The sequence below is a fragment of the Hibiscus syriacus genome, unplaced genomic scaffold (assembly GCF_006381635.1).
Source record: "Hibiscus syriacus cultivar Baekdansim isolate YM2019G1 unplaced genomic scaffold, ASM638163v2 tig00008957_pilon, whole genome shotgun sequence".
NCBI classification, from domain to species: Eukaryota; Viridiplantae; Streptophyta; class Magnoliopsida; order Malvales; family Malvaceae; genus Hibiscus; species Hibiscus syriacus.
In genome coordinates this window covers 353,929-366,014 of record NW_024062178.1, presented here as the reverse complement: position 1 = coordinate 366,014, position 12,086 = coordinate 353,929, and the positions used below count along the sequence as shown (strand labels likewise).

General features: G+C 36.6%; 3 protein-coding genes across 3 annotated transcripts; 2 read left to right on the top strand and 1 right to left on the bottom strand.

Annotated features, from left to right (window-relative positions):
• Positions 1–1,055: 1,055 nt before the first annotated feature.
• LOC120202611 (probable LRR receptor-like serine/threonine-protein kinase At1g63430) lies at positions 1,056–5,457 on the top strand. The gene is made up of 14 exons (XM_039203023.1): positions 1,056–1,587; positions 1,816–1,954; positions 2,036–2,107; positions 2,195–2,338; positions 2,429–2,578; positions 2,955–3,071; positions 3,153–3,217; positions 3,426–3,680; positions 3,767–3,972; positions 4,104–4,236; positions 4,316–4,473; positions 4,614–4,829; positions 4,929–5,185; positions 5,231–5,457. The coding sequence occupies exons 1-13, from the start codon at positions 1,452–1,454 to the stop codon at positions 5,169–5,171; spliced, it is 2,034 nt and encodes a 677-aa protein (XP_039058954.1). The 5' UTR covers positions 1,056–1,451; the 3' UTR covers positions 5,172–5,185; positions 5,231–5,457.
• Positions 5,458–5,579: 122 nt separating this feature from the next.
• On the bottom strand, positions 5,580–6,213 carry LOC120202560. Its single transcript, XM_039202978.1, has 3 exons — positions 6,165–6,213; positions 5,873–6,012; positions 5,580–5,784 (listed from the first exon to the last, which is right to left on the bottom strand). The coding sequence occupies exons 1-3, from the start codon at positions 6,211–6,213 to the stop codon at positions 5,635–5,637; spliced, it is 339 nt and encodes a 112-aa protein (XP_039058909.1). The 3' UTR covers positions 5,580–5,634.
• Positions 6,214–7,890: 1,677 nt separating this feature from the next.
• LOC120202577 (serine/threonine-protein kinase BSK7-like) lies at positions 7,891–12,047 on the top strand. Its single transcript, XM_039202987.1, has 7 exons — positions 7,891–7,900; positions 8,276–8,381; positions 9,829–9,914; positions 10,391–10,579; positions 10,951–11,103; positions 11,497–11,610; positions 11,708–12,047. Exons 2-7 carry the CDS (start codon positions 8,309–8,311, stop codon positions 11,957–11,959), a joined length of 867 nt encoding a protein of 288 aa, XP_039058918.1. The 5' UTR covers positions 7,891–7,900; positions 8,276–8,308; the 3' UTR covers positions 11,960–12,047.
• The last annotated feature ends 39 nt before the right edge of the window (positions 12,048–12,086 follow it).

Here is a 12,086-nt window from a genome sequence, read left to right as displayed (position 1 = left end):
TATATATCGTGATACGATAATTAAAAAGTGCGGTGATTTTCATGTTGTTGTAGGGGAGAACACCGCCCTTAATCGTCGGAGGGGTCCTTAGCTTTTGCTTAATTATCAATAAGATTAGTTGTTAACCCTAATTTTTCTTTAAAATTCATTTTCTCTGTATTTATTCACATAAAAACAAAATTCCATCAACATTTTGAAAATATACCGTGAATGTAAAAATATATTCATAATATAATTTTATTTTATAATTTAATCTTTATTGATGAAAAATAAGATAATTATATTGATATCTATAGACCAATAGAATGTATGAATATGAAGGTCAATAAATATATTTGGTCTTGATAGATCTTTTAAGTATATCAAAAATTTTATTAAAGTTTTATGATCAATCAAAAGTTTTATTTTATGAAGGAATCTCTTTAAATAATAACTTTAGAAAATAAAAATATTATCGATAAAAAATATTTTCAAAAAATTTTAATGTGTGAAAGTTAATTTTGACTAAAGAGATATAAAGATGATATAACAAACTTAATATTTAATATTTAATTTTTTTAATTTACCAAACATCTCTTTAATATAAATTTTAATTTACGTGATCGACATGAATCAAGTGAATTTAATAGTAAAAGAATTACTATTACTCATCGGCTTTGGATTTAAACACCATAAATTTTAAGAATTTAAATGTCATATAATTAAGAATAATCTTTAAATAGATAATATAATATACTTACTTTAAATTAATAAAAAAAATTTTTACGTGATCGACCATGGTTTTAAACTGTACCAGTTCACACGGTATTAAAACCGTTCACCGAAATTCAAGTTCAAAATATCACGAGATTAAAGCAGTCAAAATCTCAAATCGATCTTGGCTGCCCTGAACGCAAATCATTAGCACAAATTCATCGGCAGCGAACAAAATTACCGAAACTATATTATCAAAATTCTACCCCCAAAGTAAGAATTAATTTACGAAATTGCCATTCCAACTTCTCAAATCACACAACATGAAATGAAAAAAAAAAAAGCAACATTCTTAAATTCATTCCCTGATTTCAATCCAAGTTTTCCTCAATACACATAATTTCCTGTCTTTTTCATGTGAGTTTCTTTAATGGGTTTGTTTCAAAATCATGGATTTTAAGTCCTGTAATCTTTTATTACTAGCAACTTTATCTCTTCATTAATCCTTTTTCTTCTTGGTTTCTCTTTCACTTTAGTACCTTCTCTGTTAACAAAGCAACCCCATTTCAGCAGATTAGAGCAGATTAGTGCAACGAAGCTTTCAACTTTTCCTTAGTTTTAGTCTCTTGATAAAATCCCACATCTGCTACTCAGTTGTGCTCTTCTTTTTCTTCTGTTTTTTACTATCTCTGCTTCATTTTTGTGTTGGTGAATTTGCTTGAGGAATGATAAGAAAAGAGAGTTTTCTGGGTTGATGAATGGTTGATTTCTACTCACTGGTGTCAAAAAGGAGACTTATGGTTGGAAAAATGGGATCATACACTTCCTTTTTGCTTATTTTTTTGGCGTCTGGAGTTTTTTGTGTGACTTGTGCTCCTTTCCCTACTAATGAAGGTAATGAGCTTTATTTCTTTTTGTATTTGCTTTTGCTATTTTTATAGATCTTGTTTGGTTACTTGGAAAATGTTGGTAGAAATTATGTCTTTAAATGGTCAACTATGTGTTACATGGTGTTTTAGTTAATGTTTTTCCTTTTTTTAGATAGATTTAAGCTCATGATTTTAGGGATATTTATTATAATTATCCTCACTGTGAGTTTTGAATTGTGGTTTTTCTGTAAAGTTCGGGCTCTTACATCATTTAAGGAAGCTATTTATGAAGACCCAAATCTGGTTTTTTCAAGCTGGAATGCCGTAGATGCTGATCCATGTGGATGGACTGGGATTACTTGTAATAAGGAGAAACAACATGTTATCAAGATGTAAGCTTTGAAACCGAAAAATTTGCGATGTTCTTTGATGGTGGATTTGTTCACAATTTGTCCATTTTATGAGTGTTGCAGAAACATATCCAATTCATCTTTGAAGGGTTTTCTTGCTCCGGAAATCGGCCGAATTACCTACCTGCAAGAACTGTATGTTCTTGTTCTTATGTGCTCAAAATGATGCTCTAAGGCCCAACTTGTAATTGGTTTGGCTCATGATTTCATATGCTCTTTCAGGACTTTACGCAAGAACAATCTGATCGGCACGATACCTGAAGAACTAGGCATGTTGAATTTCCTCAAAGTGTTGGATTTGGGGATGAATCAACTGATTGGTATCATTCCTCCGGAACTTGGGAATTTAACCAGTGTGGTGAAAATGTAAACCCCAAGCTTTGTGTTTCGAGGAAGTTAACATTTGTGGTAATTTTATACTATTTTGCTTATCTTGTTTACTGTTGTTTTTCACAGAAACCTTCAGTCAAATGGATTGACCGGAAGCCTGCCTGGTGAGCTTGGCAATTTAAAGTATCTTCAGGAACTTATTCTGGATCGAAATAAACTTAAAGGAACCGTTCCTGCTGAAAGCAATTCATCATCTGTGGCTAAGATGCATGGAATGTAAGCAGAAAAAATCTATGCGATGAAATGCAACTGCACATTAGTAAATATGGCCCTTTATTTTCCTAGTGAACACTTATTGTTTCTATATATTCAATTCATATAGCAAATTTGATTTCTATGTTGTCTCGAATACGCTGATAATGATTGAAAGTGTCTAGTGAACGAACAAGGTGGTAGATTATGCATATTTTTGAAAAAATGACATTCAGAAGATCATTATATTATGTATGTTCCATCTAGAGTTTTAATGTCGGGTACGGGAAACTGTTTACAACACAGGACACGAACGACTTTTTTTAATCCATGAAGCTTGTATTTTAGTTGCTAGTAAGGGATTATAGAAGTTGATTTGTTATAATTGTTTTCACTTCAGGAATGGTTCGGGTTCAAACATAACAGGGCTTTGTAGTGCATCTCAGCTAAAAGTGGTAGATTTGTCCTTCAATTTTTTTGTCGGAAGCATACCGAAGTGTTTGGAAAATCTTCCAAGGTAAACCTTTTTCTGTGTGTCATAGGTCCTGTGCTAGCATCTTTTTATCCAATCGTCTTATGTTTTCACATATCCATGCAGCACGAGCTTTCAAGGGAATTGTCTTCAGGGAAAAGAAGCTAAACAGCGCCCCCTCACACAATGTGGTAAGTATTAACATTATTTTCCCTTAGTCTGTGGCTCGGGTGACGAAATTTGAAGAGCATATGTTCTTGGATAAGATAACATCGTGAAACTTGAAATTTCCTCGATTTATTTCCTTATTGCGATGGCCAATGCTAGCTGATGGTCTTGTGAGTATGACCATTGCAAGAATGCAAGATTGATTTTTATGGTGCTGTTTTTTGTTTTTAGGTCCTCAGCCATCGAGAAGTCATAAATCGCTGAGTCCTAAGCATAGTCTTCCAAAAGCTGCTGCTGAGCATCTAAAACAGAAATCATCGAAACCTGTCTGGCTTTTGGCACTTGAGATTGCTACAGGAATTATGGTGGGGTGTCTCTTTCTTGTCGCTGTCCTTACCGCTTTCCAAAGATGCAATAGCAAGCCTGCAATTATAATCCCTTGGAAGAAATCAGGGAGTGAAAAGGAACATAAGATGGTATATGTAGGTTAGTTTGCAACATTCGGCATAAATTACCTCTCTTGTAGCATATCTTTCAAAGTACTATTGGTTGACATTGTGATTTTTCTGCAGATTCAGAGTTGTTGAAAGATGTTACAAAATTCGGTAGACAAGAGCTTGAAGTAGCTTGTGAAGACTTCAGCAACATTATTGGCTCCTCTCCGGACAGTGTGGTCTACAAAGGGACCATGAAGGGTGGCCCTGAAATCGCCGTGATATCCTTCTGCATTAAAGAGCAGCACTGGACCGGCTATCTTGAGCTCTATTTCCAGAGAGAGGTACTTGATATTTCTGGTAACAGTTTGACGAAAAGATTCATTCATCTAAAGTTGTGATGCAACATTTGGATGCGAGAATTTATGAACTTCGAGTAATTTGGTTCTAAGGTTTTTGCTTATTTGCTTTTCAGGTCGCAGATTTGGCAAGATTGAATCATGAAAATGTTGGGAAATTGTTAGGTTATTGTAGAGAGAGCACTCCATTTACAAGGATGCTTGTCTTTGAATACGCTTCAAATGGAACACTCTACGAGCATTTGCATTGTAAGCATACTTCCTCTTTTTCTCACAATGATAAGTTTTCGTATATCCAATTTTACCGGAGTATATGATTTTGATGCAGATGGAGAAGGATCCCAGTTATCATGGACCCGACGAATGAGAATTATTCTCGGCATTGCTCGAGGACTCATGTATCTTCATACTGAGCTTGATCCACCATTCACTATATCAGAGTTGAACTCTAGTGCTGTGTATCTTACAGAGGATTTTTCTCCCAAGGTATACCTCCTCTCCTCTTGCCATTCATTAGGGTCGTTACCTTATCGGAATAAGAAATGTGTATACTTCTGTTTATGTCGTCGTGCCGGATATGCTTTTGATGATGATTAATATTAGTTTTCCCCCGGTAATCATGACAGTTGGTTGATTTTGAAAGTTGGAAGACGATTCTTGCTAGATCAGAAAAGAACTCTGGTTCTATCGGCAGTAATGGCTCTATCTGTCTACTTCCGAATTCTTTGGAGAATCGACATCTCGATATCCAAGGAAATATTCATGATTTTGGTATACTTTTACTGGAGATAATTAGTGGGAAGCCTCCATTCTGCAAGGACAAAGGCTGCTTGATTGATTGGGTAAGGAACCTTCCCGAACACCCTGTTTTCTTAAAGAAATTCAATGTTGTAATCCCCGTTATCGAAAGATATGCTAAGCTTTCGAACTCTGAATTACAGGCCAGGGAGTATCTTGAATTACCAGAAGTGATGTCTTACATTGTGGATCCAGAGCTGAAACAGTTCAGCTATGATGACCTTAAAGTCGTATGCGAGGTCATAAGCCTCTGCGTTCATCCGGACTTCTCGAAACGGCCATCGATGAAGGAAATAAGCCTAATGTTGGAGAGCAGAATCGACACATCTTTATCAGTTGAGCTCAAGACATCATTAGCATGGGCTGAACTTGCTCTTTCATCATGATTGTATTCATTTGGACTTTGTCTGAAACGGCTATCAACGGAGGCATTAAGCCTGATTTTGGGAGAGTGGAATCGATACGCAACCATATCAGTTGAGTTGAAGGGCATCTTCTATAGCATGGGCTGAACTTGCTCATTGAACTGAGAGCTAACACACATTGTAACATCAAAATACATAATAGTTTTAGGCTTTTATTCAGTCGTTCTGGTATTTGTAAATGTTGATTGCCAGAAAGGAACATTTGGCTTTACCATTAGGATTTGGATGTTCAGAAAGTTTTCTGAAGTCACCATATTTTCCCTCGTGCCCGTGTATTAATCAGTTGTTTTATATATTATAATTTATTACCATGTTGTCTCAACTAACATACACGATTTATATAAAACTTACTCTTCACCCTTCATATAAAAAAATCGTTCATTCTCATTCTCAAGTAGAAATATAGATAAAAACGGTAAAGTTACTAGTGCTTCGATCGAGAGTAATGATTGTCGTTTTGGTTCCTCTTTCCACTAAAGACCGCTAATGCTTTTCTAACAGGAGGCCGAAGAGGCGCTCTCTTGTCGGTATGGTGAGTGAAGGTGTCCCCGGCCATGAGGAGGTCATCATCCCCCTATATAAAACAGAACACATCTCTCAGCTGTAAATTAACATATGAACCAAAAAGACGTACAATTTTTTTTTGAAAAAAGGAGACAAACCTGTTTACTAACTTTCTTCTTAGTTTTAGGGTAAAGGAGCTTTTGGGGAAGTTGATCTTCACGCAAAATGAGGTTTTTGGTTATGGCATCCCTTCCACCTTGGGGTAATGGCAATGAAAACTGTACACAACAAGTATTTTCTCAGAATGCATCGAAAACTTAACAAATCAATAGAACTGCATTCAGAGAGTGATTGTCTTATGCATGATGCTAATGTAACTGCATTCAGAGAGTTATTTATATCCCAATACAGTCCGATTTCATCGTTCAGCTTTAGATCTCTCCTTCTCACGAAGTTCTGAATCCAGTTCTTGATGAAGACGTAACCTCCGTTCCTCCATCGCTTGAAAACCATCTCCTGTTGACTGTTTGTATCACAGTCGTAAACCCAAACCTGCATCCCATTATGAATCTGTGCTATTTGAGCAGCGTCCCAGTGTGGCAAGATGTGGGATTCCACCAATTCGAAGCCAATAGAAGCCTCGAATTGTCGCCCAGATCACTCTTGAAAAGCCTCTTCTTTATGCACCATGGATCATTGCCAGGGCCAACCCTCATCTGAGCAGCCATCCTCCTCAGTACAGTTTCTTGTTCAACCCTTCTTCTCTTGTTTATGGTGGAAGAATGTTTCGGATTCTCCATTGGCTTTCTCTTCTTGTGGGATGTAAAACCATCATTCAGAGCTAATAAAGTAAGGCCTATGTCAAAATCTTCCCTCATACTACAGCGTTTGTTGAGATAAGGGTGATTCAGATTGCTACCGTCACCGACTTCAAACCCCCCACCTTTTGTTCACAGCAGGAGATAATACCAATGACCCATCAGTCGGTTCATGCGACAAAGCACCGCACTTCTTCTCCAAGTTTCTTGTGTGTCGGTCATCGTTTTCTTTGTACTCAATCACTTGTTTTCCCTTATCGGATTTAGAAGTTCCAGTGGACATATTGTCACGGGAAAGAGATATCTCTAACGAGGCTCCGCCATCAGTAGCGGCGTTGCTCGATTCCAACGGAAAAGCTCCACCGTTCTTCTCCATGCAGTACATCATTGTGCGTTCTGATTTCTTGCAATGGATTTCTTCGCGTCTCTCCTTATTGGTTGCTGCAGACGACGACGACGTATTACCAAGTGAAAGAGACAAATCCAACGAAACATTGCTCTATTCACGTTCTGTGTTTATCTCTCTTGCCCTAATGTCTCCGCTCACTCCCATGAAATCAAAAAACACGAGTTGCCCGTCCTCCATTGTTGAAACACTAGATAGAGCTCCACTGTTCTTCTCCATGCAGTGGATTTCTCCTCGTCTCTCCTTCTTGGTCGCTGTAGACGACGACGTATGATTGAGACAAATCCAACGAAACATTGCTCTCTTCACGATCCGGGTTTATATCATTTGCCCTAGTGTCGGCGGCGCCGCCAACTCCCATGAAACCAAAAACCACGAGTTGCCCGTCCTCCATTGTTGAGAGTGAGACAAGATAGAGCTCCTTCTCAAACGTAACTTTGCTAGGAATATATTAGGGGTTTATATAGAGAGATGATTTCTTGATTCTAGTTGGAAAAGGATTTCAAATTTTCAATCTTTCTCTTCAAGTAAAATGTCCTATTAGTCGACTTAGTCAACCACCGTTGATTTGTTTCATTCTCTTCTCGATCATTAGAAGGGAGCTGGCAAACGGCTAATAAGCCTTACCGCCATGAAAGATAAAAATATCGATTTTTTCTGTTAAAAAAGATTCTTGTAATTAAATGAAACATTAAAAGTAACATATTATTAATCTTTTAATGTCATGAAAGATGCACTTAAACGAACATGCGACACAATTAATAGCAAATTAAAATATTAAAATCAATTATGAATAATTAAACTTCTAATGGGCGATGTTATATATTAATAACATATTAAATATAGATATTTTTAATTAATCTTAGAATATGATCAATCACTATTTTTATGAGACTAAATTAAAATTTTAATTATAATAATACTCGTTTTAAGAAAATTGGACAAAAATTGATTTCGATGATGTTCTTTCTTTGTTTTCTGTTTTTTTTTTGGTTGGTAAGCCAAAATTTTTATTAAAAAACCAAAGGAAAAAACTTATGGCTGCTGGGAATTTGAGCCCAGATCTCCTCCGCCACAACGTGGAATTCTTACCACTAAACTATAACCACTTCCTTCAAATTAGACATGCTCTGTACCATGACCTAAATGCATATTGAATTGTTTGCGATGATGTATGTTACATAAAATACTCCTTTTCTTTCTATGGTTTTCACGTGGCTGTTGGGATTCAAGCACAGGTCCCCTCGGCCACAGCGTGGAATTCTTACCCTCTAAAATAAAGCCATTTCGTTAGAAATTAGTATGACTTCATCAGTTATTATGCATATTAATTGCAGGAGGGCAACCCTAGACTTTCATGCTTTGGATTAATGAAGAACAGTAGAGATGGAAAAAGTTACAGCACGAACTTGGCATTTACCCCTCCAGAGTATTTGAGGACAGGTGCTTATCCTCTTTAATAAAACAATAAGCTTCTTTACATGCATGCTAATTTTTTATGGACTTGGCTGTTGAATATCCATGAAGTTAACCCAGTTAGGACTTTGTTAATCAAGTTGTTAAATAAGATTTTTTCCTGACCATTTTTTGGTTCTTGTTCGGTTTTTTTTTCTCGTTGTGCAATCTACCGTCACTTTATTTGATAGATTGGTATTTGTAGGAAGACTTTTGGTAAGACACTGAATCTGATATTTATTGGACTTATCTGTGATATTTATTGGACTTATGGGGTACAAAAAATTTCATGTATGTAAACTCTTTGTAATCTCTATGTTTTATAGTGATTTTTCTCTTATCCCGTCATCCGTAAAGGTAGGTTGGACCAAAACCACGCTAAATTTTACCTTTAGTTGATTTCATTTTGATTATTTTTCTGCTTATAAATTTTTAACAAGTATTGTTTGAGGTTGTTACCCGAATTTTGTTTGGTGCAGTCCAAAAAGTTTGCAGTGCGACCGCTTAATAAAGAATTATTTTAGGAGATAAAAATAGGGATTTGTGGTGGGTGACCTATTTCGTGACCGCACCCCCCACTATATATATGTATCTAGGGTCTAGGCTTTTTTTAAAGATTTTTGCAACTCTCTTTATAACAATTTTGTTAATAGTTTGATAGTTTGGATGGTTATTTTAGATAGGCTTTCAACTTGTGACCGCTTACAACGCATGGGGATCACTTCTTCTGGGATTTGTGTTCTTTGTAACGACATTCAGAAAGGTCAAAATCATTTGTTCTTCGAATGCCATTTCGCTTCTCAATTAAGAGAGAATATTCTGCACCTTACTGGATTAAAGAAGACTTTACAATCTTGGGAATACATGGTAGCTTGGGCAAGTAACTCTTGGAAAGGCAAGTCACTCTTAACCACTATCCTTAAAATCGCTTGGAGCGTCAACATTTATGTTTTGTGGGAGGAACGCAACTGTAGAATCTTCAAAGGCTGCTCTCGAAATTCAGTTGAAATCTTTAGTAGCATCAAAGATTTAGTTGGAATTAATTTGAGGGGGGAAAATATCAATAGGATTGACTATGTTAACTCCAAACTCTGTATATCATGGGGGTATTGATTAACTGATCGATTTTTTTTTGTAATTAGTATGTAAATATTCTAGGTGATCGTTGATTGTTTTTTGTAGCAATTTTGCTTCTTTGGGTAATAAAATTTGAATTATCCAAAAAAAAATGTTAATAGTGAGTTTCTTCTACTAGGATTTTTCATGTAAAATCTATGTCTCCGTTTGTTTGTTTTTCTTTTATTTTGGGTTGATTTTTTCGTCATTATCTTGTCTATTTTGTAATAATTTGCATTTGGTTTTATGATGAAGAATATCACTATCAGTTGCTTATCCTTTTGGAGTTTAGTATTCTAAATTGTTCTCGTGTCTGCAGGAAGAGTAACACCAGAAAGTGTAATTTATAGTTTTGGCACCCTTCTGCTTGATCTTCTCAGTGGAAAACATATTCTTCCAAGTCACGTAAGTACACTGGAGAGTGGAGACATTTGATGCAACACACTTTTTGAATAATACTCGTTTCCTTGTATTATTATCTATATGTCCAACATGTAGGATGTATGGTACCTTTTATGCTGTACCTGTTTGAAAGGTTATTTGTGATTAATGACTGCTTCTTAATTTCAGGATAGTAAGGTAATGTTTTTTATGGCTATCATTCCGAGATGCAACTAAACATTGAACAGTGGTTCCGACTTCTCTGGACCATTGTTAAGTTTCAAGCTGGAACCTATTAATTGCACCACTTAAGCTGTTTCCTGTTGATACGTTTCTGATGGACTATTATTTTCGTTGTTATTATTGTTTTGAGAGTTCATTCTTATGGGAATGACACTTTGTTCCCGCAAAAATAAATTGTTGCTTGTTTTTTCCATGTTAAATCGTGTAGTTATGCCGACTGCAGTGCATCTAATATTTACTTATATCACTTCGTTCAGGCGCTGGACCTTATACGTGACAGGAACATCCAGATGCTAATAGATTCTTGTTTGGAAGATCAATTTTCAAATGAGGATGGGACTGAGTTAGTAGGTTTAGCATCTCGATGTCTGCAATATGAGCCCCGTGAACGGCCAAATCCAAAGTCATTACTTTCTGCAATAATTCCTCTTCAAAGGGATGCTGAGGTTATTTATCTTATATTTCTCAAGTAACTTCATTTTATTATTTCCAAAATCACTTGTCCATATACGGCTGTCATGGAAAGTCTTTCTGTTCTCAAACTTATTTCTTAAATAGGAATTACAGTTTCTTTTGATTTGTCTATTTTGTCACTGAGACAAATCCTCGTTCTATAACTTTTATGTTTTCCATTGTTCATTCCATACAAGCAAGATAGAAGCGGTTACTCTTCCTAGCACATTATTATATTGACTCCAAAGTCCAAAATAGATGTAGATGCCATTTTAGGCAAAGATTAACTTGGTCTCAACTGTGTTAAGGTTGAATAATGCATTTCCATTATTGAGAAGCTCCTTTATTTCAATTTATTTCGAAGGTTCCTTCTCATGTACTAATGGGCATCCGTAATGGTGCTGATGTCGTACCTCTGACACCGCTTGGGGAATTCTGCTTAAGAATGGATTTGACTGCCATTCATGAGGTTTTAGAGAAGCTTGGATATAAAGATGATGAGGGTGTTGCCACTGAGGTTTGTTTCTTGCCTGACAAGTTAGCAATTTTGTTTTTCCTGTACTGTCTGCCCTTCGTAATCAAGCCTTGGCCAAGTGGTAACTACTTCTCCCTGAGAGGTAAATGGTCCAAGATTCAAATCCCCATTCACCCTTGGGCGTATTCATATCCACCCCACCCCCAAAAAAGACCTGTGTGCCTGTTTTCGGATTTAGAAATTCCTATTTTCTTTTAGTTAATTTGTGGTTGCTGTCTAGAGAATATAATCGTGTTCTCTTAAAATGTTTTAACATTCGACCTTCTCTTTTTGTGGGTTTGGAGTGGTCAATGCACAATACTGAATCGAGTTGGAGCTTGCTTGTTTCTGCTGTGCGGCGAGTGCTTTTCTCACTGCTAGTTTTATGGTTTGCAGCTTTCATTCCAGATGTGGACCAACCAGATGCGGGAAACATTGACGTCGAAGAAAAAGGGTGATGCTGCTTTTAGGCATAAAGATTTTACTGCTGCCATCGAATGCAATACCCAGGCAAGAATTTGTTTACTATTCTTCTCCGAGCGTCAAACATTTTACCCATAGAAGTTTTCTTGCTAAGTCAGACTCTGACTGTACATTCATGTCATAGTTCATTGATGTTGGAACCATGGTTTCCCCAACAGTTTATGCACGACGCATTTTGTCGTACCTCATGAATGACATGCCCCAAAAAACCCTCAATGATGCTATGCAAGCACAAATAGTATCTCCAGTTTGGCATGTTGCATCGTACTTGCAAGCTGCTGCTCTATTAGCTCTAGAGAATGAGGACGAGGCACAAGTCGCTCTCAAGGAGGGTACCGTGATTGAAAATAAGAAGAACGCTGACGCTACTTCTTGACCACAATCGAAGCTAAATAAGTCGCCTCGCCAATCAACCTGAAGATGACCTTCCATTGACAAAGCTCTCAATTTCCAGGTAAGAAAGAGAGCCAAGGAAAGAGAGCCATCTTATTTAACCTCTAAAG

Coding starts and splice junctions, on each gene's coding strand:
- LOC120202611 (XM_039203023.1), top strand. CDS start 1,452: ATGGTTGATTTCTACTCACTGGTGTCAAAAAGGAGACTTATGGTTGGA. Junction 1,588..1,815: donor TCCTTTCCCTACTAATGAAG/GTAATGAGCTTT, acceptor TTTTCTGTAAAG/TTCGGGCTCTTACATCATTT. Junction 3,973..4,103: donor AGCTCTATTTCCAGAGAGAG/GTACTTGATATT, acceptor TTTGCTTTTCAG/GTCGCAGATTTGGCAAGATT.
- LOC120202560 (XM_039202978.1), bottom strand. CDS start 6,213: ATGGAGGAACGGAGGTTACGTCTTCATCAAGAACTGGATTCAGAACTT. Junction 6,013..6,164: donor AGAACTGGATTCAGAACTTC/GTGAGAAGGAGA, acceptor ATGCATTCTGAG/AAAATACTTGTTGTGTACAG. Junction 5,785..5,872: donor AGAAGAAAGTTAGTAAACAG/GTTTGTCTCCTT, acceptor TGTTTTATATAG/GGGGATGATGACCTCCTCAT.
- LOC120202577 (XM_039202987.1), top strand. CDS start 8,309: ATGAAGAACAGTAGAGATGGAAAAAGTTACAGCACGAACTTGGCATTT. Junction 10,580..10,950: donor CTCTTCAAAGGGATGCTGAG/GTTATTTATCTT, acceptor TTTATTTCGAAG/GTTCCTTCTCATGTACTAAT. Junction 11,104..11,496: donor ATGAGGGTGTTGCCACTGAG/GTTTGTTTCTTG, acceptor TATGGTTTGCAG/CTTTCATTCCAGATGTGGAC.